Raw genomic sequence first — 25,411 nt, 5'->3', positions numbered from 1 at the left:
TCTACATCTCATTCGCTGGTTGTAAAAATACTTTTACAGTTGTGAATAAACTAAATAAAGTCAAAAAAATAAATAAAAAATTATTTTAAACCATATTGCAGTTGAGGAAACAAAATTATAAAACTTAAACAAATACTATATAATATTAAAAATCCTATACATAATACATAGAGAATCAATTATTAAATATTGCCAGGACATTTTTAGTCTCCATTACTCTTATCAAAAGACTGATAAGAGTTTGTGAAGGCTTCCGGGCTAATTATTTTTAGCCCAACACGCAATGTTATAACCTTACTGTAATGTCCAGGTGATACTGTGGACCACCGATGACAATGGAGTGTATCACCTGATACACAGGGTATTAAAGTGTAAGAAATAATACTCCTATTGTACAAGACGTGCAACAAATAATATGGTTATCCTAAGAAAAATGAAAAAAAAAATAATATTCCTATTACAAGTAAAGTGCAAAAAAATACTTTTAAATTCAAAATCAAAAGTAATAATAAATAATACTACTATAATTGTAAGAAAATATAGCAAATAATATTCCTATTCTATGAAAAGTGCACATTAGATTATTTCTAGAACCTAAAATTTTTGTTTTCGAATTACTCAAAAACTATACATCTGAAGATTATATTCCTTAATTTAAAATGCAGCTTAATTCACTATAATCAAATATAAACTGAATCCGTAGTATTAGTACAGATAGAAATTCATTTTATCTTTATTTTCATAACGGGTAATAGAACAGATAGCACTCACTGGCTTATTTATCACTGTATCTCAAAAATCACAGAGGCTTTTGTAAGCTTAAGTTATGAACTCTGTATACGTACAATAAGGCTAGTTTATAAAACATCCGAACACAAAAAAGTTTGTTATTCCGATAAACAATCGTTATTATTCAGTAAAAATCCATAATCGCTCATAAATCCAACAATAAATCTTTGGAATAAGGAGTGTAATGCATGGAATGATACTATGGAAAGGCTGGAACACAGGAACAGTTATACCGCAGAGGTATGGAGGCTGCCCGGACCAGATGACGAGTTTTATTCCACCTGCTCTGAGCACCTGTCCCAGCGACAGGGCTGCTTCTCCTACCTTTATACCACTATCAAAATCTTTAAAGTATTAAAAAATCTTCTATACTGATAAAGGGAAATAAATCACGAGAAAAGAAATAACATACCACGTAAAGGTAAGATTTAATTAATTAAAAAAAAAAAAATGGTATGTGTAAATATAGAGAGCATACTCTTGATCGACCATTATCGAAGGAGGTGATGTGGTCAACATCCACAATCAAATCATCACTTTATAGTAGCTACTAACCATCAAACCAACTCTCCCTAAGGCAATGATTAGTGAAATCTTGGATAAACCCAATAATTATCCGTTCCACCAGAAATGTTAACCTTTAAATCTGGCAGTAAACTTTACGGCGCACGGATAGCCGTTTAAACTTAGGTTTAGAGTGAATCTACGTTTAATTAGGTAGCCATACAAGAAACCTTTCATGGTTACAGTTGAATCAGCTATCTAGCGAAGGTGCATTGTACTATTCCGTTTCTTTCTAAATTCAATAAAATGGATTTGATGGAGACGATTTGACGCCGAAGACAAATAATTAGTTCCTTAATGAAAAAAGGATTTCATTATATATTCTAATAAATTATGATCCACTGTTTAAAAATGACTATATTTTTATGATAACTGTAATATAATAAACAATTTTTATAATATCTATAATATGTTATCTCAGCAGTGCGGTAAGTAATGGAAAGAAAACTGTGATAGAAAAAGAAAAAAGTAATAATTATGAATTTCAACCAATATTTACTAGAATCAAAATCTTCAGTATAAAAGGTTTGATTAAATAATTGTCATCAGGTTAAAATGTATCCATATGTTGAGGATGAGTTAAAAAAATTCAATATAAATGACACAAAAATGTACAATATTGTAGTAAAGAATTTATTATATCTTGTTATAATTTATTACAGCAAAGAAGGAAACTCGTTTTATCTTTTTGATTAAAACTAGATTTTTGATGAATACTAAGGCGTTCTACCGACAATCATATGGATTATTTGGAACAGTTATTTTCTATGTAATAAAACCCATCTCAGGCATAGAGATAGGTTTTATTACATAGATAATTGGATAAGAAAGGAACCAAGGAATAAAACTTTTTTATTTTAAGAATCTTCAAACCGCTTTATTTAATGATTACCTGCAAGACGAAGAAAATACAGATGACCCAAGAATATTGAGCAAATAACGGATTAGAAGAAATATAGAAAGTTTTTGTATCGTAATATGGCAACAATTCAATGTTTATGGCTATTTCAAAAAAGGGTTTGCCTTGCGTTTGATGGAATTATGAAGGACATTTGCAACATGAACTTGCATAACCCTCAACTACCGATTCTGAGCTTAACAATGAACTGCTTGATACAGTATGACACTCTCAATAAGTCAAACCCTGCATCGATCACAAGCAGCAAAGCAATTTTTCAACAAGCCAATGACCTCAGGTCGAGGCGAAATTCGCAGAATCAAAAGTATCATACCTCACTCTTTTCAAAGCAAAGTGTTTATTTTCGATAAAAAGACAATCATAAAATCAGGAAGAGAATTTTCGGAATCGAAATCAAAAGATTTCATCATATAATTTAACTTTTGGCCATCTCTAAACATGAAAGAGGTAAAAATAATAGAATTAAGCAGAAGTGAAATGAGCGAAGCAGTGTATTTATCTTTATCAGATATTTAAACTTAGCCTTTAAGCTAACTGATTAATTTTTATTTAAATTAATTATTGAATTGACGGAAGTTAATTTAACTTTAAAGTTCTTTAATTATTTTTTAATATAGCTAAGTTAAAATTATAGAACCCAAAAATAACAAATATACAATACAAATTTAAAAACTTCCCATTACTGTAAATAATGAATGTACATTAAATTTTTCCATAGTTGTAAAACTGTTCAAAATGTTGAGTAAAATGGATTGATTAAATGAACACCAGTTAAAGCAAAATGTATCCTGGTGGTGTTCATAATGCAGAGCACTATAATCTACGTCAATATTGTACAAGAAGTTATTATACTTTGTTTAGATATGTTCATACGAATTCTTAAATTTTTGAGGTTGAATAAATATTTTTATTATTCAATATATTCATTTGTAAAACATTAAAGATTAACTTTGTAGAATTATTTAATCGTTTCTTAAAAGGGTCATTAAGTTGTTTGATTTAATTTTCGAGTGAAAAACGTCGATTTTTCACCCAGTCGGATAAGTATAATTTTTTTTTATTTACCTATGGGAATTGGAAGGAAGTGGGCCTCCGGCAGCAAGAACAAAAATATTCGTCATGTTTTTATCAATAAATAGTTAAAAACGTTTTATGTAGTAAAAAGTTTATTAAAGAAACCTAATCAACCAAAAGAATGTGATATAATAAACAACTTAAATTATTAAAATAATGACAATTATGAGTATCAGTACATCTTACCAAACTAGAACATATAGTCCGACAACATTAAATAATATTCCTAACATTATATTTAATAATATATTTGAACCACTGTCTAATGAAATGGAGGTGAATAAATCCATAATTATTATTTAAGAAAAAAAAAATAATTTAATTATTCATTTTCACTCGCTTAAGCAGGAAAGGATAGATTAAACTATAAAATATAATATTAATAATATTTAAAAATTATTCTACCAGGATATAAATAATTTCCTGATAATTATCTTAATTATAATTCCATTAATACATAAATAAATACTTTTAAAAAAAAATGTTCATTTAAGGAAGCCAAAAGTTAAAGAGTCCTAATACAGTTAAAATTATGAATACATGCAAGGCAAGATTGAGGCGTAACGCGTTCCCGTATCTCTCATTAGGAAAAAAAAGTTGGATGGCTGAAAAAATGTATTTAAATAAATAAATGAAATGAATTAAATGACCGCCTCCTGCATATTACACCACGTAAAAGAACCATTCGTAAATCACAACTAGAGATTATTTTTTTTAATCAAGCCAGTAATTTCGAATAATATTATCTCTCCTGAAAGTTTGCTGTTGCGGAACCTTTATTTCCTGAAATTGGTCCCTGTAAATATGTATAGACTTAAAAAGCGCGTAATTTGGAATATTAATGGGACATCGAGAAGTTTGAGATAAAAAAAATCTGTGATCAAGTCAAAGAAACAGATATTAATGGTTTGCTACCCTGATGCAATATAAACAGAGCGAGAAACCACAAATAACGTAAATATGGTTCCCATATTTGATTACAAACCCATAAAACCTCATTCATAATATAAACACGATCCATAATCTAAAACGTTTAAACACGCAACAAACATGCCAACGTTTTAATTTTCAACCAAATAAATAAGTCATAGTACAAACACGGTCTCCTTTAACATAGTGCGGAGCCTCAAGCACTTAAAGTAATCAAATCAGGGCCCCAAGTAAGAAAATTTAGGATAAATTTATTATTATAAAATTCATATATATCAAAAATAACTCATCAGATTTGACCCATAGAAATTTGTGGAATATAGAAACATTGCACTAGTACACATTTTATCATATTTATACACTAATTGTACTTACCCCAACGCATATAAATTTTTTTTTAAACTCATATCGTTGTTGTTCTGTAAAAAGAGCAAACCCGGAAATTCAAAGAGCTAAACTGGTCTGGAAAATTGCTTTTAGATAAAAATATGTATTTTTTATAACATTATAGGTTCATTACTAGATGAGTTTATATTTATTTAATGAGTTGTCGTGAAAAACGTCCTTATTATTATTTTTTTATTTTAATATATTATAAACGTTTTGGTGCAATCGCCTATCATCAGGTACTATTAACATAATTATATTCTCACATTTTATAATTAAACTGGTCTCCTTATTTAGTCTTAGGTATAATGATCACAATAATCATTAATACTATCAGCTTGTTTAAAAAATAAATAAAATTTCATATAAAAACTATAAGGAGAAATCTAAAAATATTAAATTCACAAGACTTGAATTAAGGTTATGATATATTAAAATTAAAAAATAATTAAAGAACAGTTTTTCATTACAAATCATTAAATAAAAATAATATAATGTATTCATATTATTGAGAATGGTACATACCCTAATTGTGGTTCATAAACAACAAAGGTGAAAATTCAAAAATACCAAGTTGATTTCGTCCTCATTACAGAAAATTGACTATATTCGGAAATATAGATTTCATTCTCTAAAGAGAAAGCTATATCGAACGTTGAAAGACGTATCTTCTTATTTTCTTATGTATCATCCGTTAATTTTAACATTTTTATTTTATAAAGCAAGGTAAAAATATAATTAAATAAAATGGTTTAGTGCACTTGCTCAGCTTCCACAGGCTTATTACCAGTGAAGCGGTAAGAGGGATGCGCTAGGATCTCAAAGAGCTCTGCTTTACCCCTCACACGTGGGAGATAGAGTATAAACGATTGTGCAAATATTGTATATAAGAGTTTAAATGTGACTAGAGATTATTTTATTTTTATTATTACTTTATTTTATTTATTTGTTTTTCATGATCATATTTGTTAATTGTCAACTTTTTAAAATCATAATTGAAAAACCCTGGCTAGGACATTCATAAAATTAAAGCATGAAATCCATGCAAAAATAATTAGTAGTCTTTAAATTAAAAATATATATTACATAAAATAAAATATACCTTAAATATCATATTATATATATATATAATCGAAAAACGGAGACTATCAGTTGTGATAAGAAACTGGCCGGTTTAACGGCTTGCTGAGGAGCGCTTACGTAAGCCGAAGCATCACGACTAAATATAGATTTGGCAGGGGACCACTGTTGTGCCTCGCTAACGTTTTAACATATTGCATCTATAGTATTGCCAAGGTACATCCGATAAGGTGTGGAATCTCTTTAATAGCCTAATAAATATGTAAAGGTAAATGAAAATAATTAAGATAAAAACACGGAATGAATTTGAACCCTTTATTATAAAGGATTACGATTCGTTCATAATTATTAGTTACATATTTCAATTTTATGCCTAATCAGGAAGTTTTAATTTTATGGTAATCAACTGTTCAATAAAATTAATAATGTTACTTTTTGTGAACGAAATTTATGTAGCATAATACAACCATTCTCATTAATAAAACATTTTTAACTCTGAGTTGTGCACTCTAGGCTGCAGCATCGAAAAAAAGAATACAGTTATTTCAAAACAAGGCCCAACCAAAAAAAAATATATAGTTGTTTCCTCTCGGTTTATAAGAAATAACCCATGGTAAAATACAATTGTGAAATACAAATACAGAAAGAATTGCAATTATTCATCAAAAACCTTATACAAAATACAAAATTTCCAGTTGCAGTGGATTTCAATGTTGGAAATTCTAGCCCAGATACTACGAACAATTTATTTATTTTGTAATTACCATTTTATTCTATTTCTTTTCTCTCAAATTATTTTTTCAATATATAGGTCTGTCATTTACTTTATTTATTCTATAATTATTAGTTAATTTTGTTTTTGTTCTTTCATTCTTTAATTACTTAGCTATTTACTAATATACACTATTTTAATATTGTAAGTACTTAGGGGTGTCTATTACTTAGTAATAAAATAACTATGTAAGGCCCACCACATGGATCTAGCAATATATAATTATACGAAAGTTCAATAATGCATTATTTATATATTGTTTAGGTAATACAAATACACCTGTATGATATAAAAGGTAACTATATCCCATAACTACAATGTAATTAGAAAAATAATTGGCATGATCAACAACCATTGAATTTCCTGAAGAATGGATACTCAAGGTCTAATTACAAATACAATTGATGGTAATTAATTGAAAAATTATTCTTATGAATACAATGTTTCTTCAATCGAGATATTGACGAAGGTAAAACGTATTGGTGTTTCGTTATAACCTATGTTTTAAGGCCGAAACGGCAGGAATGACCTCAGGAATGGTCAATATTTTAAATAAAAAATAAAGGTACAATTAAATAAAATAAATTTTAACTGGATTATGAATGTTAAGTAAAAACGAGATATTTGTGGAGGAACATATTTCAAAAACAGATAATTTTTAGAACACTAACCATACAAATAGCATTTAAACGAGGTTATGATAATGGTTACATACACCTCTTTAAAACTAAATAGCTTCAAAAGTTTATGTATTATATAAATAACAATAATACAATGAAAATTCTCTATTAAGGAAACTAATGGGAAGATGGTTGTGTCCGGTATTAGAAGGTTTCTGTTAAGAATGTAAATAATAAAAAAAAAAAGAAAATAATTTAGATAACCTCAACCAGTGACTGGTACCTTGTAAGTATTATTCTATAAACATTTCGTCTCAACCATTTTTCATTGGATACATATATATGTATATATTTTTTTCCTTAAAATCGTAAGTTCATACATTTATCTTTTATGACTTGTGTCGGTTATAGAGTTTTGTTTGTCCGTTATAGTTGATGAGGTATACAATTGATAGCATCTGGAGAGAAGTTCAAATGCATTAAATATGTAACGTTTTGGTTGTGACTTTAATAAAATCGTTATGAGCTGTTTCCGTTATACAAAGGTGTCCGTTAAGAGAAGTTTCTATTGATATCTATGCATAACAAGTGTAATTTAAAAAAGATATATAAGTATAACATAAAATAAAAACTCTCCGTCAAAACCAAACATATTTAAAGACAGAATAGGTGCCTTCCAACAAAGCGCATAACACCAACTTACGAGGAGCGAAACTGGACTCCTCAGAACCTCGGTCCGGATTGGCCTTATTACTGACAACCTGGGACTTAACAAGTTAGATAGAATTGGAATCGTTTGCCAAGCGGACTGCCGCAACTCCGCCTCAGGAGGAGGTAACGATCCACCAGTCCCTGAAAGGTCAAAAGTTCACAGGTAAATCGCAGCGCATGAATTAGAGCGAACCAAGTTATACTTCACAGGACATATCTCCTAGTTGGAGTTGTGCGCTAACCGCGGGCCATAAATCTAAGGAACTTCTTTAACTGCTTGTCTTCACTGTCCTCTTATAGTGCAGGGCTATTGCTGTTGCCACTCTGTGGAACAAACTGCTCATTCATTTGTAACATATGTTAAACTTGACCGAACGGCAATCCATCTTAATTTTATAATGTGAAGGGAACATCGTCGGGGTGGGTGGAAGGGGCGAAAAGTCCAGAGCACATATAAGTAAAACTTTTTTTATCAGTGCCAACGTTTCGGTCAGAATTCCAGGCCTTCATCAGGTTGACTACTGCAAGAGCTCATGGAAATCATTTATTAGTTTAACGAATCTACATATTTAGTTCCTTTTATATTTTTTAACCAAATCTAAAATTTATATCTTATTCATCCCATTCATGCTTCTTAATTATGTGTTCATTAAATTAAGAAATGATATTAATGAAATATTATTTTTTTGACAGCACAATGAAGTCTTATTAAGTAATAAAATTCACAAAATCATAATTAAAGAATGATTAAAGCATTAGTTAATTACTAAAATAAAAAAATAATTAGTCACAAACACATTTATTCACAAAATTATAAGTGCTACAAAAATTCCGGAATTTCCTGAATTCTATATACCGACAAAACAAAGAAGTGATTATATTTTTTATGAATATTATTATAATAATGAATATCATTATTTTGATTTGGCCTCTTTCGTCTCCACCTACTCCGTCCGATGGAGCCTGTTGTATTAATATGTAATAAAAAGAGGTTCTTTGTTTTTTTAAAAATATTTTTTCCTCTCACCAGAAACGGAAGGGAGGGTACATCCCGTATAGTGTATCCCTACTGATGGTTTCTAGTTTTCAATTCTACATAATTATTTTTTTTTTTTAGTCTTAACCATAACTATTCGATAATTTGTAATTTAATTTTAAGCATTTTCGTGAACAATTAACGTTTCATTACAACCAAAATTATTGTAACGTTCAATCATACGACATACTGATTTTCGTGTTAAAATCCTGAGATAATTCACTGATAGAAGGTATCAGTGAAACAGAAGCACTCTCCTGAATAGCCGGTAGGATATTGGGCTATGACATCAACCCCATTAGAATGCAAGGCAGCCATCCCGTTTATTATAAGATATCCATAGCGATAGGACCCTTCGGGGCTGACAAAAGATGACGACAGTCTCCAATCATCCAATATTGTTTCCGTATGAGATGTCCCGCATTCCAATCTGCGTGGGGGCCTAAGTACTGTTCACTGCGAGCGTGATGCTTCCTACACTAATTCACAGATTTTCCCGAGCTGAATCATTAATATCTGCAGTTGTATCCAATGTTATTCAAGTAAAAGAAAAAAGTTTAGTTTTTAACAATGTCTCAATATATTTATTGTAATCAGTAAAGAAAATAAATAATGAAATCCAACGATTTCAGATAAACCGAAACCACTATTATTGAAAAAAAAAAAAAAACAACACCGCAACACTAGAATTTGAGGTTTACGATAGATGTGAACCAAGGGCCTTTATTAGCAGGTATGATGTTTCGAAATCTTCTCAGCCGGGTGAGCAAGTATGACAGCCTTCCCTCACGCTCTCTGGTTTCACTGCGTTCTCCAGTTCTTCTTCGGAAGCAAATTTGACAATACTACTACAGAAGGAAAATAACAGATAATCTAGGTACATAGTATTGAAGAAAATTTAAGTGTAATATTACAAGAATAAGGCCAGGGATTGTGAATGTTAATTATTCATCTCAGTGTAAGGACTTATGAACATATGATTATTGTGACAAAGAAGGAAGTACGAATTTTCTAAGTTTAACTGAAGGAGTAATGAAGTCTAAATAGACGAACGTAGATTATATGAGGAGATGATGAGGGCTGCGGTCAGCAAAAATACACAAATAAACAAAACTTATTAAAAAAAACTAATGTAGAATCGATATTGGAAGTGATAGGACGGATTATAAAGTTTTATACAATAATTGTTTTTTTCTACTCCTTACATTATTTTTTTTTCTCTTATTGTAATCTCAACTTTAATATTACTACATTCCCATACAGTTTCATTACTCTTGTAATATTACACAAAAACTTTGGAATTTGTACAGAAAATTTTGAATGTGTTTAAAAACTAGACTTTGTAATTGTGTACCACAGTTCTAGTCCATATGTTCGGGCAGCTTTTAGTCCATTTAACTTCGAGCTACTCAAGGCATTACAATAAAAATGAGGAATAAATACATTTAAAAATAATATTTGTGATTGCATGTCATTTTTAAATGGAATTGGACGCGATGTAGACGTAGTTTACCGTTATTATTGGGTATAGAAAATCTGAGTTTCAATTCAGTTATTTGAATATTTGAATCGATATCATACCAAGTGTTATCCTCTTATCTACTTCTTGGCCTACCCCCTCTGGTGTATACAGTGATTTACTCAAAATCCGGGCCAACGAATTTATTTGATTATATTAATCGCTAAGAGATTATAGTAATCACTCAGATATCATTCATTGTATACGCGTTACACAGTTTCGCGTAGCGTTCCTTTATATTCTCGTAATTCTACATTTTTACATACATTCTACATGTTTGGGAACAAATCTTTTACGTAGCTTTACTCATTATTTTCTCTTTAACCTAAGTCGAAGTTAAAAATATGTACATATTTGACTTGTACATTTCTGTTTCGTTATTGTAAGAACATAGAAAAAAGCCAGCATCGTGAGGGAAACTATATCCTTAAGAAATTGGTATTTTAAATTTTGGTAAAATTAACAAAATAATCAGTAAATAATTTATGACAAAAATATATTTCTATAATATCTCAATTAATTATCAATTCAAGAAAGGAAACCAATTCGCAAAAACTAATTTAGTATGCGATTTTTTTTTTTAAATTATGATTTGTTTACAAATGGTGTTAGTCATTTATACATCCATTCCGTTTAAAATAAACCTAGTCTGGTTCGTACTGGTAATTATACAGGGGAATAGGAAAAATTATGCAACCTTTGAAATAATAAAAATATTTTAGAAATCGAATAAAAATTTGAATTAAAAAAGAAACTTTTTACTCGTACCTAAAATAGTACCCCTCCATTTCCTCATTAAATCAACTATACTAAAACACATATTTTAAAATTATATTTTTCTTTAACAATATATCATTAATAACATTTAATCGATATTTTTGACACACATTTTAGATCGAAAATTTGATATAAGATGGCAAACCTACATTCCTCAACATAAATAACGTCTACCATACGACATGTTTTAGGAAATACGTTTCTTTTTTTTTCTAAGAACGTGTAATTTTAAAATTCAATATAACTTTATATCGTAGAATAATATTAACAGTAAAACAGTTCCTTCCTGCCACTACACACAAACTATCCTCCTCTACTGACCCCTTCAAATTTATTTAATAAACAATAAAACAAACAAAGGAGAAACAAAACGATACGCTCCAGTTGTGATTGATACAGCATTCAATACATTTCAAAGCCGGATAAGTACTTATAACAATTCTTGACTAGCCCAACCTAAACTATTGCGTAAAATAAACCCGGCCCGTAACTCCATTGCTAACAGTGGACCATAACAGACACAATGGCACGTGATCCAACCACAGCATCATCGACAAATTTAGTAGATTGGGGCTGATTAAGATTTACAGATGATACGTGAGCATTTCCGTCCGCTCAATTTAGTTCATTGAGGATGGTCTGATTTTTTTTTTATTTTTAGATAAATTTCAAAATATGAATAGAGTAAGCCGTTGCAAAATGATTATATTGAGATGTTTAATTCCAAAGTAAAACTCACTTTTGTTTCTTTCATTCTGCTCCAGTAAATTCCGTTTTCAAACAAAAATAATATTAAATAATTTGAAGGATGAATCCCAGGATATAAGAAAAAAGGGAAAGAATGAGCCGCTAAAGAAGCAGCCAACCAAAAAGGCAAAAAGATCGGGATCAACGCACTGGAAAGCTCGGGTATCCACGACAATGCCTTCCTCCTCCATAACGCTCAGGGAGTATTTCTTAATTGTTAATAGGTAATCCTGAAACCCATTTTAATTTTTCTTAAGCCAATAAATACATTCAATAATAATTTAAAATAATCTAGTTCAAATCAAAAACAGTACCTTATGAAAGACAATTAAAAACATTTAAAAGAGTTCATAAAAAAATATTACTACATTAAACTAGATGTTAATGGATATTCCAACATGAAAGAAAATGAATTAACTTTGATTTTTATTTCAATCAGCTATGCAATTTTAAAAAAATTGTTTTTAAATTATATTTAATGTAATAATTATGAATTTTTTAATTCGTGAAGTGGGAGTGTTCCGTAAATATATTGATTAATATTATTTTTTTAAATTTATAATCAGAAATAATCTAAAATCAAATAAATCTATTGCAACTAAACAGTTTTGATTCATGGATTAAAAAAAAATCATTAATCTTGAATTGGAATCCTAAATGAAAATAAAATAGATTAATATAGCTAAATTAACAAAACTATTAGCAAATGACTTATAAACATAATTGTTTTTAATGTGTTAATTTAATAAGTTTAAATTTCAAAATCGCGAAGTAGATTGGTTCCGTAAATGTATTGCTAAACATTATTTTAAAAAAAATTAAGTAACAAATAAATTTATAGCAGTTCTAATCCTACTTTCGAATCATGTATTAAAAAAAAATTATAAATCCTGAACTTAAATTAAATAAAAATAATCCATGTTCTATATGAAACTGAAAAGAACAACAGCAGATTAATTATTTTAATTTAATTTACAAAAAATATAAATAACTTATGAACACAATTGTTTTTAAAATTGTATTGATTTTCTAAATTTAATAATTAAAATTTTTCTAATGTGTGAAGTAGAAGAGTACGTTTTGAAAAAAAATAATAATTTGAAATGAACAAAAACCAAATAAATCACGCAAGTCAAATACTCTTTTCCAGTTATATTTTAAAAAAATCGCAAATCCTGAATTGAAATTAAATAAAAATAAGCGATATAGGAAACTAAAAAGAATTTATAAAATTTATTAATTTTTGTAGTTTAATTAATACAACAGAAAGAAATTAAATCATGAAACCTTTAATATTATATTACAAATGACTATTCACTATTTTAAAAGGGAAAGAGGCACCCCTGGCAACGCGAAAATACAAAAATAAGCAATATAAACAATATATATACTAATGACAAATATATATAAAAATAACTATTGTATGAAATATAATATTTAATCCAACAACATTTTATTTCGGCAAGGATTTTTAAAAGAGAACAGAGAGGAATTTCAGAATATGGGTCGGCCTTTCGACGACCTCAATGCCATTGTAATGTAAACAATAAAATTTCATTACAAAAGCATTTCATAGGCAAGGGTGCCATATCCCGTATAAGTATTAGACAATCTCATAGAAATGATCCATATACGTTTTTACTAGACATACAAAATTAAATAAGGTAAAAAAATAAGAACAAACATTTATAAAGAATACACCTCCGATTAATTTATTAATTCTTAAAATAACTAATAACAACTAAATAACTAATATTAGTTATATAAAAAAATAAATAAAATAGAAGGGAGACAGTAAGTGAAGTAAGAAAAAATTGAGCCAGTTGCTATCGCCTACAAGCATGAATTAGTGTTTTCAAAACGGATCGTCCTTGTGTTACTAACAATAATCTCTAAGGATAAATATTTGTTGTTATCACGGTTAATATCCCAATGCCAAGCCTCATAAACTGTTGTATTAAATATTTTAATACTTGTACGAAAGTTTTCAAGTACCATTAAACCCTAAAGAGGCAAAATGAAGTATATTAAAAAGTGAAATCGATTCATTTTTCAATTAAGAAAGAAGACTTTGAATCTTATTTCAGACGGGTTTGATTTTTTATTTTTATTTTTCTATTTTATTTAGCTGAAGTGGTGAGAATTTCATGAGTCACATGCAGAATCAGCAGTTGCACTCCGAACTGGTAAATCTGTTAAGCTCGACGTTTATGAATCATTTTAGATAACGTTAGGAGAAAATGGATGGAATTCAAATTTTTGCAAGGAATTCCTATAATATTTCTCTAAATTCTTTAAATCTTTTTTTTCAGAATAGTTCATAAATTCTAATTAAAAATACGTGAAAAAATTTATGAGCACAACCGAGTCTCATAAACAATGCTAAACATAATTTATTAATAAGATGTCAATATCAATATTTTTCTAATTAACATAATCATTTTATTTTTCTTTACTAATCGTTGATAAGACCCCTAAGCTAATAATGAAGTTAAGTTCCAAATTTTAAATTCACACACGTAATAAATAAAATTAATTTTTTAAGTGAATACATTTTTTTCTTTCCAAATTGACAGCCAAGTTCAGCAGGTTTTTGACATTCCTTCATTGAACGCCCCAAAAACGCAAAATCAATATGCCAAAAAATTGTCTCACTTAAGTTTTGGACTACTCTTTGGTCATTCAGTATTTCGGGAAAAAATAATTATAAATTATAGGAAAATAAGAATAAATAATTTCATATTCATAGGTATGCAAATAACTCATTTGCAACGTTGGCACTATTAAATAGGTTTTTTCAACATATTTGTATTATTCTTTGACCGCACCCCCAAACATCTTCTCATATTTATTTTCTATGGTCAACTTTCTCATCATTGCAAATAACTCACAATATTTAAAATAGAACATTCAAGGCTTTAACCCTTTTTAATAAAATCATGACAATACAAAATTGGAAACAATATTTTTTTAAAGATATTTTATTACTATATAACAAAACATAATGAAATTTCCTTCCTAATTTTTAATTTTAATATTTCATAACTAGAATGTTTTTTTAATAACCCTGGTAAAAAAAAAAAAAAAGTATAACGCTTTCCATTGAAACACGGTTCATTTATAGACATTTTATAAAAATGTTTGTTTTATATTTTCGAATGGCTATTGTCATCCTATTGTTATTAGGAATAAAAAAAGATGCATATAAAGTAGAACATTTATAATAAATAAAATTATATAATAATAAATCCATAACACATATATGTGGGATATTTTTAAAATTAATATTGCTATAAAGTATATTAAGTGATTCCATTATGGATATAAGACATTATAGTAAAGATTTCACCGACAAAATTAACCTTACCTATATTATAATAATTGATAAAAAACATTACTTCTGGAATTAGTAATTCAACTATAGGAAAAACTGAAAAGGAAATTATAAATAGGGCCAAATTACTTAGTAAAATTTATGGCAAATGTCTTCAGAGTAAAAATTATAAATACTATTTAATCCTTACCAATTTCGGTACACTATGATGATTTACTGAAGAGGAAAGTCACGATTTATAACCAACTAATTTATACTATCAAATTTAATATTTGAAACATAACTACGACATGCAAATACTATAATTTTCTAGCTCAATCAAGACTAAATAATACAGTTCAAATGAGACAAGATGACAAACAATCTGCAATAACCACTGGTATCAATTACCATCCTTAATGCCAGTTCCTACGTCACTGGCCATGACGAAGCGTAGTTTAAATTTCTTAGCTCGTCAAACCTCTCAATGCTTACAAGCCGGTTCTCTCTTATACACCACATGCATACTAAAATTTATTTTAACATTCCAAAACATTATTATTTATTGTTATGACAATATTTTTTTCTCATGTATTTGCCTAAAACGAGACAGCGAACGAATTGTTGTGAGTTCTCATAGCTCATGTTATCATTTCTTGTGTGTATAAATAAATTAATTAAAATTATAAAAAAAAAATAACAATAAATTAATATATTAAATTCATTATCATATATTTTACATTTATTTAATAAATATAAATGTGAAGAAGGCATCAAGCAATTATTAGATACATTTATATCTAAGTTTTAACCTCTAATAAATTTATATATAAGGCGTTTGATCGTAAAACATGACAACCTTTTACAATATTAAAATGTTTGTTAATTACAGTACGTAACTTAATAACATTACTCTCTAAAGAAAATAAATTTCCTAAAGATTTTTCAACAATTTATGAAATCACCCTTTAAAAATTCCGTGATTAAAAAAAAAATTCAATGTTTAACGACCGAAAGCCTCATATTAATCTCTAAATAATTATGTAATTAATTAATAAAAAAACTAAATATAATTGATAAATATAACTAAATAAAAATATTTGAATAAAGGTATAAAGACTTAACGTAAAACGACTCCGTTGCAATTTAAATAGCCGATGTATTTAAATGAGTGGGTTTTGGGAAGGGGAAGATAAAAACGGGAATGAGTTCATCTTTATCTTTATTTATGACAGCTCACCTCAGTTTTTCGAATGAATCTCTTTACGTTTTTTGATTGTTAAGCTATAAAACAATTTTTTTTTGTTATTTTTCGATTATAGATTATAAAATTGTATTAACAGGGCATTGTTTTAATCGATAATTAAATTTAAAAAAAGAATATGTTTTGTTTTTCTTATGAATTATAATCAGTAAAACAGAAGTAAAAGTTTTAAGTGTGTGAAAATTAATTTTTGTTTGTGAAATATTATTTAATGTGTATTTGTATGGTTAGCAAAAGGTATGGACTGGAAATATAAATTTAATTTTTAAAAATGAATGCTAATGTGCATATTGATTAGTGTAGGCATCTTAATCACTGGGTAGAAGAAACATATTTTTTCTATAACAATTTTATTAAGGTGACAATAGTATAACTCTTTCGAAATGACTTGACGTGCCCAGCAAAGATCACATATTTTCATAAATGGACTATTCTAAACATGAGATGAGCAGGTAGAGCCTACATCCATGGGGTACTTATGCAAATGAATGACTGATAAGAGCCATTGATAAGGTGACGATAGCCAAATTAGGTAAATTATTTTGTCAAGGTAAACTGTTGCTTTACCTTAATGTGCAAATCCAGACAGAGTTCCGAAGGAGATCAAAGATAATACATGATCTGTGCTATGAGCTGAGATAGTGGTGATAACAGATTACAGTATACTTTCGGGCTGACGTTAGGAGCCAGACTGGCTCTGAGTCATCCCCCCCACCACTCCTTCCCCCACCACCCTCCTCTGCCCATTCAGTTCAACCACAATTAAATCTAGGCCTCAATGGCGCTTCCGCTCGCCTCTTTGTAATCCTTCTCTCTCTTCTCCACTCTACAATATATGTATATATTACACTCCGAGGGAATACAATGTCATTAATAATATCTAGCAACCTAATCAATATACACAGAAAGGCAAAGTACACAGTTATCTCGGTTATCCGAACTGCAGTACTCTGAACATTCCAATGATCCGAACTGGCGTAAAAAAAAAAAAAAAAAAAGTTTTTTTTTAGAGAACTCAGCAGGAAATAATAATTTTGCATTCAAATAAAATTGCACCGGTTCAAAGGAAATTTTTGAAGTTATTGTAATCACCATGAAAATCGAAATTTTTACACAGTTTCGATAACATTCTATAAAATTCTTATGAAAATAAACACTTACATATATGGTTGGAATAAGAAATACATAATATCTATTGCATATATCATTTGATTCCTTAAAACTAATTTAATTAATCGTAAAATATGTATAATACAAATTTCGTTGGTGAACTCACCCTTTTTTTAAAAAACTTTTAACTTTTTATAACTTCATCTTATAATTTTAACAAATTAAATTAACACTTAGCATTAATGTGGATGTAAAGGAAAACAAAAAGTGTAGTCGCTCAAAACACGGCTAGGGGCCAGCCATGTTATAAGGCTCATAGCTCAAAGCACCTGACGAAAAACAAAAATCGATTTCTTTAAAAAGGAATAATTTCAAATTGTCAAATTTTTCCTCAAAAATTAAATGAATAAAAATAGTTAGGTACATTCATATTGTAGATTTTTACACCATTTTTTCTGTACACTTAAATCCGAACTTTTTCTTTAATCCGTACACCGCCCCTCCCCTATGCAGTAATTATTTCAGATTACCGAGATAACACTGAATGACTCATGTACATAAAAATTCCAGATTTTAATTAGGATTATGGCGAGGAATTTACTTTCTCTAGATTTTTTATATATGTTGCTTTTTAGCAGATCTGCCTGGTGAACCTTACGTGGTTATTAGATATCAATTTGATTTTCATTAAAAAGTCAATAACGAGGGGGTTAGTCTCGCGCGATTAACACCCCTAACTATTTACAATTTAATCATTTTTTAATAAATTTAAATCATAATAATAATTATTATGTATTAGAAGAAAGAAAGAAAATTCAATTTTAAAAAACAAAAATAATTAATATTTGTAGAATGAATAACATATCTGACGCACATAATGAAAAATAATTTAAGAAAAAAGAAATTAAATCAATAATAATTAGTTTACTCCTCTGAGAACTCTTCCATTAGACATATTTTTTTGCTTCTCTTTAATTCGTTCGAATAATAAACATCATATGTTCATTCCTATAAACATTATTATGCTGATAATGACTATCTTTCAGTAGCAGTTTACGTAATGAGTAAGTGATTACATTGCGCTACTGGAAAATATCACTCCAGTTTAACATCAGAGACACTATGTGTAAACAAATATTAACCTTGAATTGTATTCGCTTAGATCTCACGGCTAGAATCCGCTGGTCTGAATAATTTGTGACATGAAAATTGAAAATATGTTGAGCCGAAAAAGCAGCATTTGATTAAATATGTACAGAAAAATCAGTAATTAATGAATTTATTGCGGGAAACCTTTATCTCAGGAAACATAGGCATACGGATATCTATTAGCACTCAAAGAAAAGTAATTTTTGACGTTTATCTTCGCAAAAGTTGTAGTTTTCATAGTATTTGCCAAAATGAATTAACAAGATTATGATTTATAACTATAAACAACTGTTTGGACATAATTTTTGACTAATGAAAAATTTTATCTGAGGAACCATTGGACGTACAAATGTCTGCCAGCAATAAAATTAAAGACAGTTTAATGTATTATAAAGCAGTTTACAACGTTTATCTTCGTAGGGGTTGAAGTTTTTATGGTATTTGAAACTTTACTACTGATTTTTCAGTACATGTTGATTTAAAAAAAATACTATATCTCGCGAACATTTAAACATTTAGCTCTGTTATGGCTCATATTTATTAAATTTACTCGACTTTAAATGATGTTCTATTAGGTTTTCTAGTGTTGCTGGTAGTTTCAAAGATATGGAGCTCTGAATGCAAAAATAATTTTTTTTAACCTTTTTGAAATAGCCGACATTTTTTATTCCCACTAATTAATTATACTTGACAGATTTTTACTAGTAATTATACATAGTTTCCATGAAAGTAATCAGAAATTGGGGTGAAGTTAGTGACTTTTTTCCACAGAGCTTTTGTACTATTAGGACCATGTTTTGAAATTACAATTTTTTTTTTCAATTCGCATCGCAGCCTTCAGTAATGTCCTTAATATTTATAAACGAGAATGGTTTGGTTTTAATCTAGATTTTCTATTGACGAGTGGATACGGTGTTGCTAACCTTCCTTAGGTTTGGGCTAGTTTTATATGTATTCATGTTAATTTCACTTAATTAATTTTTTTTTGATAAGGTCATTATTATAAACTAGTATAATAACTTTTTTTCCTGATCGTATATACATGGAATCTATTTCCTCACGGCTCATAATGTCTACCAGTATTGATAGGAAAACGGTATCCTCAGAAATAGGGGGCAACTATAACAAAGATGGCCCATGAGGCCTAAATCTTGTTTCTTTTTTACTTATTGTTATACTTATCAATAATAATGGAACAGGTAATATGCGAATAAAATATTTAAACGCCATGAGTCACGTAAAAGTGATTTTATTTGTACAAAATTCTTTCCGTGAAGCCCTTCTACAGAGAGAAAGTTAATAAAATAAAATTGAAAATGAAGTTCTCCTTCGAAGATATTTAGGAAAGGACACGTATTTATAGAGGAAGGGGACCGAACTGGTTTTCGTTCCAGAAGGACTCACTCAATCACGCTCAATATGGCTGACCAAGTTGATAAAAGCGAGCTTACAGGTCTTTAAACTTAAGCCGTGTTTCGACACGGAATTTAATGACTAGCTTATGTACGTGGTTGGCATAACATGTAATAGCTTCAATGAAAGTTGTTTATTACGTTTATGGTACCTAACAAGTTTAGATGTATCTACAATTTAGGATTATACAGTAACTTTAAAAAAAAAAAGAAATATGAACTTCAGGATTAGAAGTTGAAAAAGAAACTTTAGATGTGGAAAAAGCTTCAACGACTATTGTGGAGCTACCAGAAAAATAATTCAAAACCTCACAATACAATATAACAAAAAAGTTGAGGATTTTCCTATCAAAACTCAATGTATCTACTTTTGGAAAATTATTATTCAAAAACTAATATCTGAAGCATCTTTTGTAAATAAGTTAAATTTTTATTGAAAATTTTGACCATTAGCATCTATTTGACATAGGAAAAATACAATTTTAAAATAAGCAGAAGTTTTGGTTGAAGAATTTTAATTTTGTCAAAAAAACTGTTTAACTTTTGAGCAGAGGATATACATATAATAATATATAACCTGTAAGATATTTTATTCAATAATAATTTCTTAACTAAAATGAAGTAAATATAGCAGAATTGGACTTTTTATTTTCGGATAACAAATAATAAATAAACAAAATAAAACTTTAAATATTTCATATTTTTAATTGGATGTTAAATTAAATATCAAAACATTATCCGAGGGAAATAAAGTTACTAAGAACTAAATCCAAAATGGCTGAATAAGCACTGAGCAAAAAATAACATTCGTAAGTCAAAATACTACATTTAAACTTATATTACAGGTAATCATAAAAGTAGAAAATAATGAATATTAGTTATTAAATAATATTTTATTCGAAAATTGCTATATGCCTAAAATATGGTAAGGAAAAAATGTTGAGGTCTCAATGAATTTACACACTGTAGGTTACTCTCAGAAAAAAAAAATATGTTAAAAATGTTCCATCGGCATATTTATACCCTATTTTTAAGGTCACTTAGTTAACAGAAAATTAAAATTTATTTTGTCTTCCATTGTATCCCAAACCCTACAATCCCACATCACCACCCTTGAAGAATGGTGTCAAAATCACCTTTACTTTTCGTCATTTACCCATGACATCTTGCCCCACAGTTTCCTTTAATAATACCCCAATTATTATTCCTGTCAAACAGATCCGTTACCTAGGACTACATCTGGATAACGGACTGACTTTGAAGCCCCATACAAGACTAAAAAGACAGGAAACTGCTCGTCGATTCCGGCTATTACAACACATATAGACAAACGATCCAAACATTCAACAAATTACAAAACACTAATTTATATGTCTATAATAAGGCCTATCTGGAGTTGAGATTTTGGACTCCACTAAACAACATCGAATTCCTCTCGTATCCAATCTTTAGAGTCCAAAATCCTTCGTAAAATCCTTAATGCTTCTGACTTTGTCTCTAATGAAGTCTTCCATCAGGACCTCAATGTCCCATATGTTGCCGATTTGGCTTGAACCCGATAGCAATCCTTCCATGATAAACTTCCCAACCACCCAAACCCACTTGTTTTTAATACTGTTGTGAATATCAATAAATACATTTTTTAAAATAATAATAATATATTGTTAATTTTTCTTTTTAAAATTTGCGTAAACTTATTTTAAAAAGGAAAGTATATTTATTCATTCATTATAAAAGGTTCTAATATAATAGAGTATAAATCGAATACAACTAATGACTAATAAAAAGATAGAGCAAAATTGAAACTTACTTTAAGATACAAAAGAACTTTAAAGCATGAGAAAAATTTGAACATTCGTAGAAGTAATTTAAAATACGAACAACAATTATTTAAAGCATACATAAAACCAAAACATAAAACATTCATGAAAGCGATTTAACATAATCATATAAACAATACTAATTAATAATTTAAGAAACATATATTTATACAATATATGTTTAAATTAAAGATTCTTTGATCTAAAAGGCAGAAGTGGAATTTTCGAACAAAAAAGAAAATGGAGGGGTATGGAAAGCGAGATGGCAGGACCCCGGAAACATAACCTAAAAGCCAAGGCTACCTAAATATCAACATGTCATCTTCCGGAAACGAAAACCACCTATTATTCCTTCTATAATTAGTTTCCGAAAACCTTGGGTAACAGTACCCAAAATCCAAATACAAATATATAGATTACTGATAATACATTTTCGTAAAAAAAGAAAAAAAAAATCACGATACATTCTTTATAAAATTTTCTAAATTTTTCTGCAACTGATACTATCTGATATAAAATGTTGTAACCGGTTAACAAAATAATGTCCATATATGATTTAGTTTATATTTTTTATAGCCCACTGCGTCTGAAAATCATCCAGGTATAAACACTATGCACATGCGAATGTTTTATGATTATGCAAATATCTGAGAACATTTTGTTTAGTTTGTAAAGTTACGAATAATGAAATTTAAGGTCTTTATTTTAATTTTTCGCCTACAAATCCTAAACGGTGAACCCTAGGGAAAATTGTATAACAACACTAATTACCGCATGTTAAATTCGGCGTCGATTGAACACCATAAATTTTAATTCGGTTAAGAGGTGTAGGTTGTAAGCCACATACAGCTGGTTTTTCTTTGAGCTCCAATATGTAAAGTGCTATTAAGAACATACGTAACTTATCTTGGGATACTGCTTTCCAGTTTTTTACATGAAGCTCTTTCCCATATTTGTTGATTCTTGTATCCATCTGATTTTTTGTTTCCCACGTGGTCTCTTCTCCACTACACTGGCATTCATTGTTCATTGCCGAGGTAGAGGCGTCCTGATAGATTGCTTCGAGTCACATGTACTGCCCATCTTAGTCTCCTTGTCTCATGTCGTGAGATATTGATTGACCAGTCTCTGCAAACAGTTCACTGTTAGTTTTTCTTCTCTATATGTTAAGACTCTAATCCCAGATCGATCCTATAATGGTACAGAGAACTCTCCGTGCAAATCGCTGCATCCTGGGATACATGCTAAAGCCTAGGTACGTAGGATAGGATTTTATGTTTCATTCCGACGTGCACCCCACCATTTTCGAGTGATGTTCTTCTAATCACCTTTTCTAGAGCTAGGTTGAACAGCATTGGTGAGAGTCCATCTCCTTGTCCCAGACCTGCTCTGACTTCAAACGCTTCAGATATTTCTCTTTGTATCAGGACTCTGCATTTAGGATCATTCGTATACGCTTTTGTCAGTCTTGCCAACTTCCCTGGGATTACTTTCTCAGTCATTCGCTCATTCGTTACTCTATTTAATTAATTAGATAATTAGTAAGAGTTTTAGGACCGCCAGAAATGCGTTTCTGTCTTAAGCGTGGTAGAAAATAATTTTTGAAATAATATCCAGATACATGTTTTATGAACTGGGTTTTGTGCCCTTGACTCCGGTTCATAAAAAGTATTAACTCATTTCTGATTTCGATATTAATCAATTAACGACGTAGCATATTCAATTAGGCATGTTCAGTAATGCGAAGAAAAAAGAAAACCACGTTTATAAGCAACTTGACCCAAGAAAGTAAAGTTTGAAGATCCTTACTTAAGATCCGGATCGACACTAAGTAGTTCAAGGATAAGTTTGTTGTGGATACAGTCAAGAAACAAAACACATAAATAAATGTATAGCCATCAGTGCTAAGAAAGATTTGTACCATCAAAGTATTAAGGAAACAAGGATTAAATATAGATAAAGTATGTAAGTATTGTATGCATATGCATTTCCTAGTCGACTTTTCAAGCACTATATGTTAGTGTCGATTTGAAACGCTGAGTGTACTGTTTAATGAACTAAGTAGATTTCTTATTAGTGATGACAATGATAACTCAGAAGCATCTAGTATCACAATTTGGTTTTTAGATTTAAAAAAGTTGTGATCCCACATCAATGTTTTGTGTGTATGCAACTACCAAACAAAATAATAACGGATGAACGAGAAGGACATGAAAGAATAAAAGTATGACTCATCCTAAAATCAAAATCGACATATCATCTCAATTCATCTCTGTATTCGCAAACTAAACGTCACTTATTCGTTTACTCTAGCCCCAAGATAAGAGAAAAGGTTAACCTACCTAGGATAACATTGCCTATCTTACCTAGGATAACATTGCCTATCTTACCTAGGATAGCATCGCCTATCATACGTAGGATAACAAAAAGCATATTTATTACTTATTTAAGATATGTTGTAAAAATATCTAAAACTAGGAATCGGCATGATCAATAAAAATTATTTTGTAGGTTTCTATGTGTCATACCACTAGCACATTCACCACGTGTTGCACTACACCACGTTGTCACAAATAAAGATTTATCAAATATTGGTATTTAAAATTATGTACCCTGTTTTTTCGGTTATATACATATATACGGTTATACATACAACCGTTTTGTTTTTTAGTTTAGAATCCAATTATTTCTTTTATTCTAAGTTATAAAGATCAAAAAAATATGATCATTGTTAATTGTTTCTTTTACCTTTTCTCTCCTCATTTCTGCGACTAAAATATCTAAGATTATCCGAATCGTGTTGTTCCATTCCAAAAGTATTGGTATGAACAGATGTTAATGTTTCAAAGGATTTAGAGTGACTGACTAAATATTAAGAAGATGGAAATTTATGGTAGAAGGTCGCATACATACGTACCAGGTCAAACATGTTGGTAAATTAACATGTGATGGCAGTTGAGTCAGTGTTGGTATATCGGTTGTAAATAATACTATTCTAACATTTTTGTGTACATAGCATTAATTTGCCGATAACACTTTTCTTAATGCTAGTAAATTTTAATCTAAAATCATATCCAGAGTATGATAGTGTATAGCAGTATAGCAGTAGTAGTGTAATAAGTGTATAGTAAACATTAGTGAAAATATATAAGTGAATGAACAGATCAATAAGATAGAAAACATACGGCCATCTCCGTAAATTATTATATTTTATAAGATAATAAATATTTTAATAAAATACATTAGATTATAATATTTATTACAATTATAATAGATAAATTATACATAAATTACAGAACGATATAATTAGTTAGAAAATAAAATTAAAATAATGAGAAATAGGTATAAGAGAATAATATTTGAAAAATATAGTGGGATAAATAAAATATATAAGCAAATTAACTGAATGTAGATACAA

The 25,411-nt window shown here is 29.1% G+C and overlaps 1 protein-coding gene across 4 annotated transcripts in view; it reads right to left on the bottom strand.

Moving 5' to 3' along the window:
• puc (puckered) overlaps positions 1 to 25,411 on the bottom strand; it is a 276,245-nt gene that overhangs the window by 163,466 nt on the left and 87,368 nt on the right. Inside the window, exon 1 of one of the 4 annotated variants that reach the window (XM_014436909.2) lies at positions 24,742 to 24,839. The exons of 2 other annotated variants lie outside the window; for them this stretch is intronic. In XM_014436909.2, the coding sequence (XP_014292395.1) occupies positions 24,742 to 24,802 (61 nt within the window). In that variant the 5' untranslated portion in view covers positions 24,803 to 24,839. Of the gene's footprint in view, positions 1 to 17,069; positions 17,197 to 24,741; positions 24,840 to 25,411 lie in introns of those variants that run through there. One more of the 4 variants, XM_014436916.2, reaches the window with a different exon arrangement.

The sequence above is a fragment of the Halyomorpha halys genome, unplaced genomic scaffold (genome assembly GCF_000696795.3).
Source record: "Halyomorpha halys isolate HHAL.00 unplaced genomic scaffold, Hhal_1.1 Scaffold51.1, whole genome shotgun sequence".
Classification (NCBI taxonomy): Eukaryota; Metazoa; Arthropoda; class Insecta; order Hemiptera; family Pentatomidae; genus Halyomorpha; species Halyomorpha halys.
The sequence above is the reverse complement of the archived record's forward strand: the minus strand, read 5'-3'. Positions and strand labels throughout refer to the sequence as shown.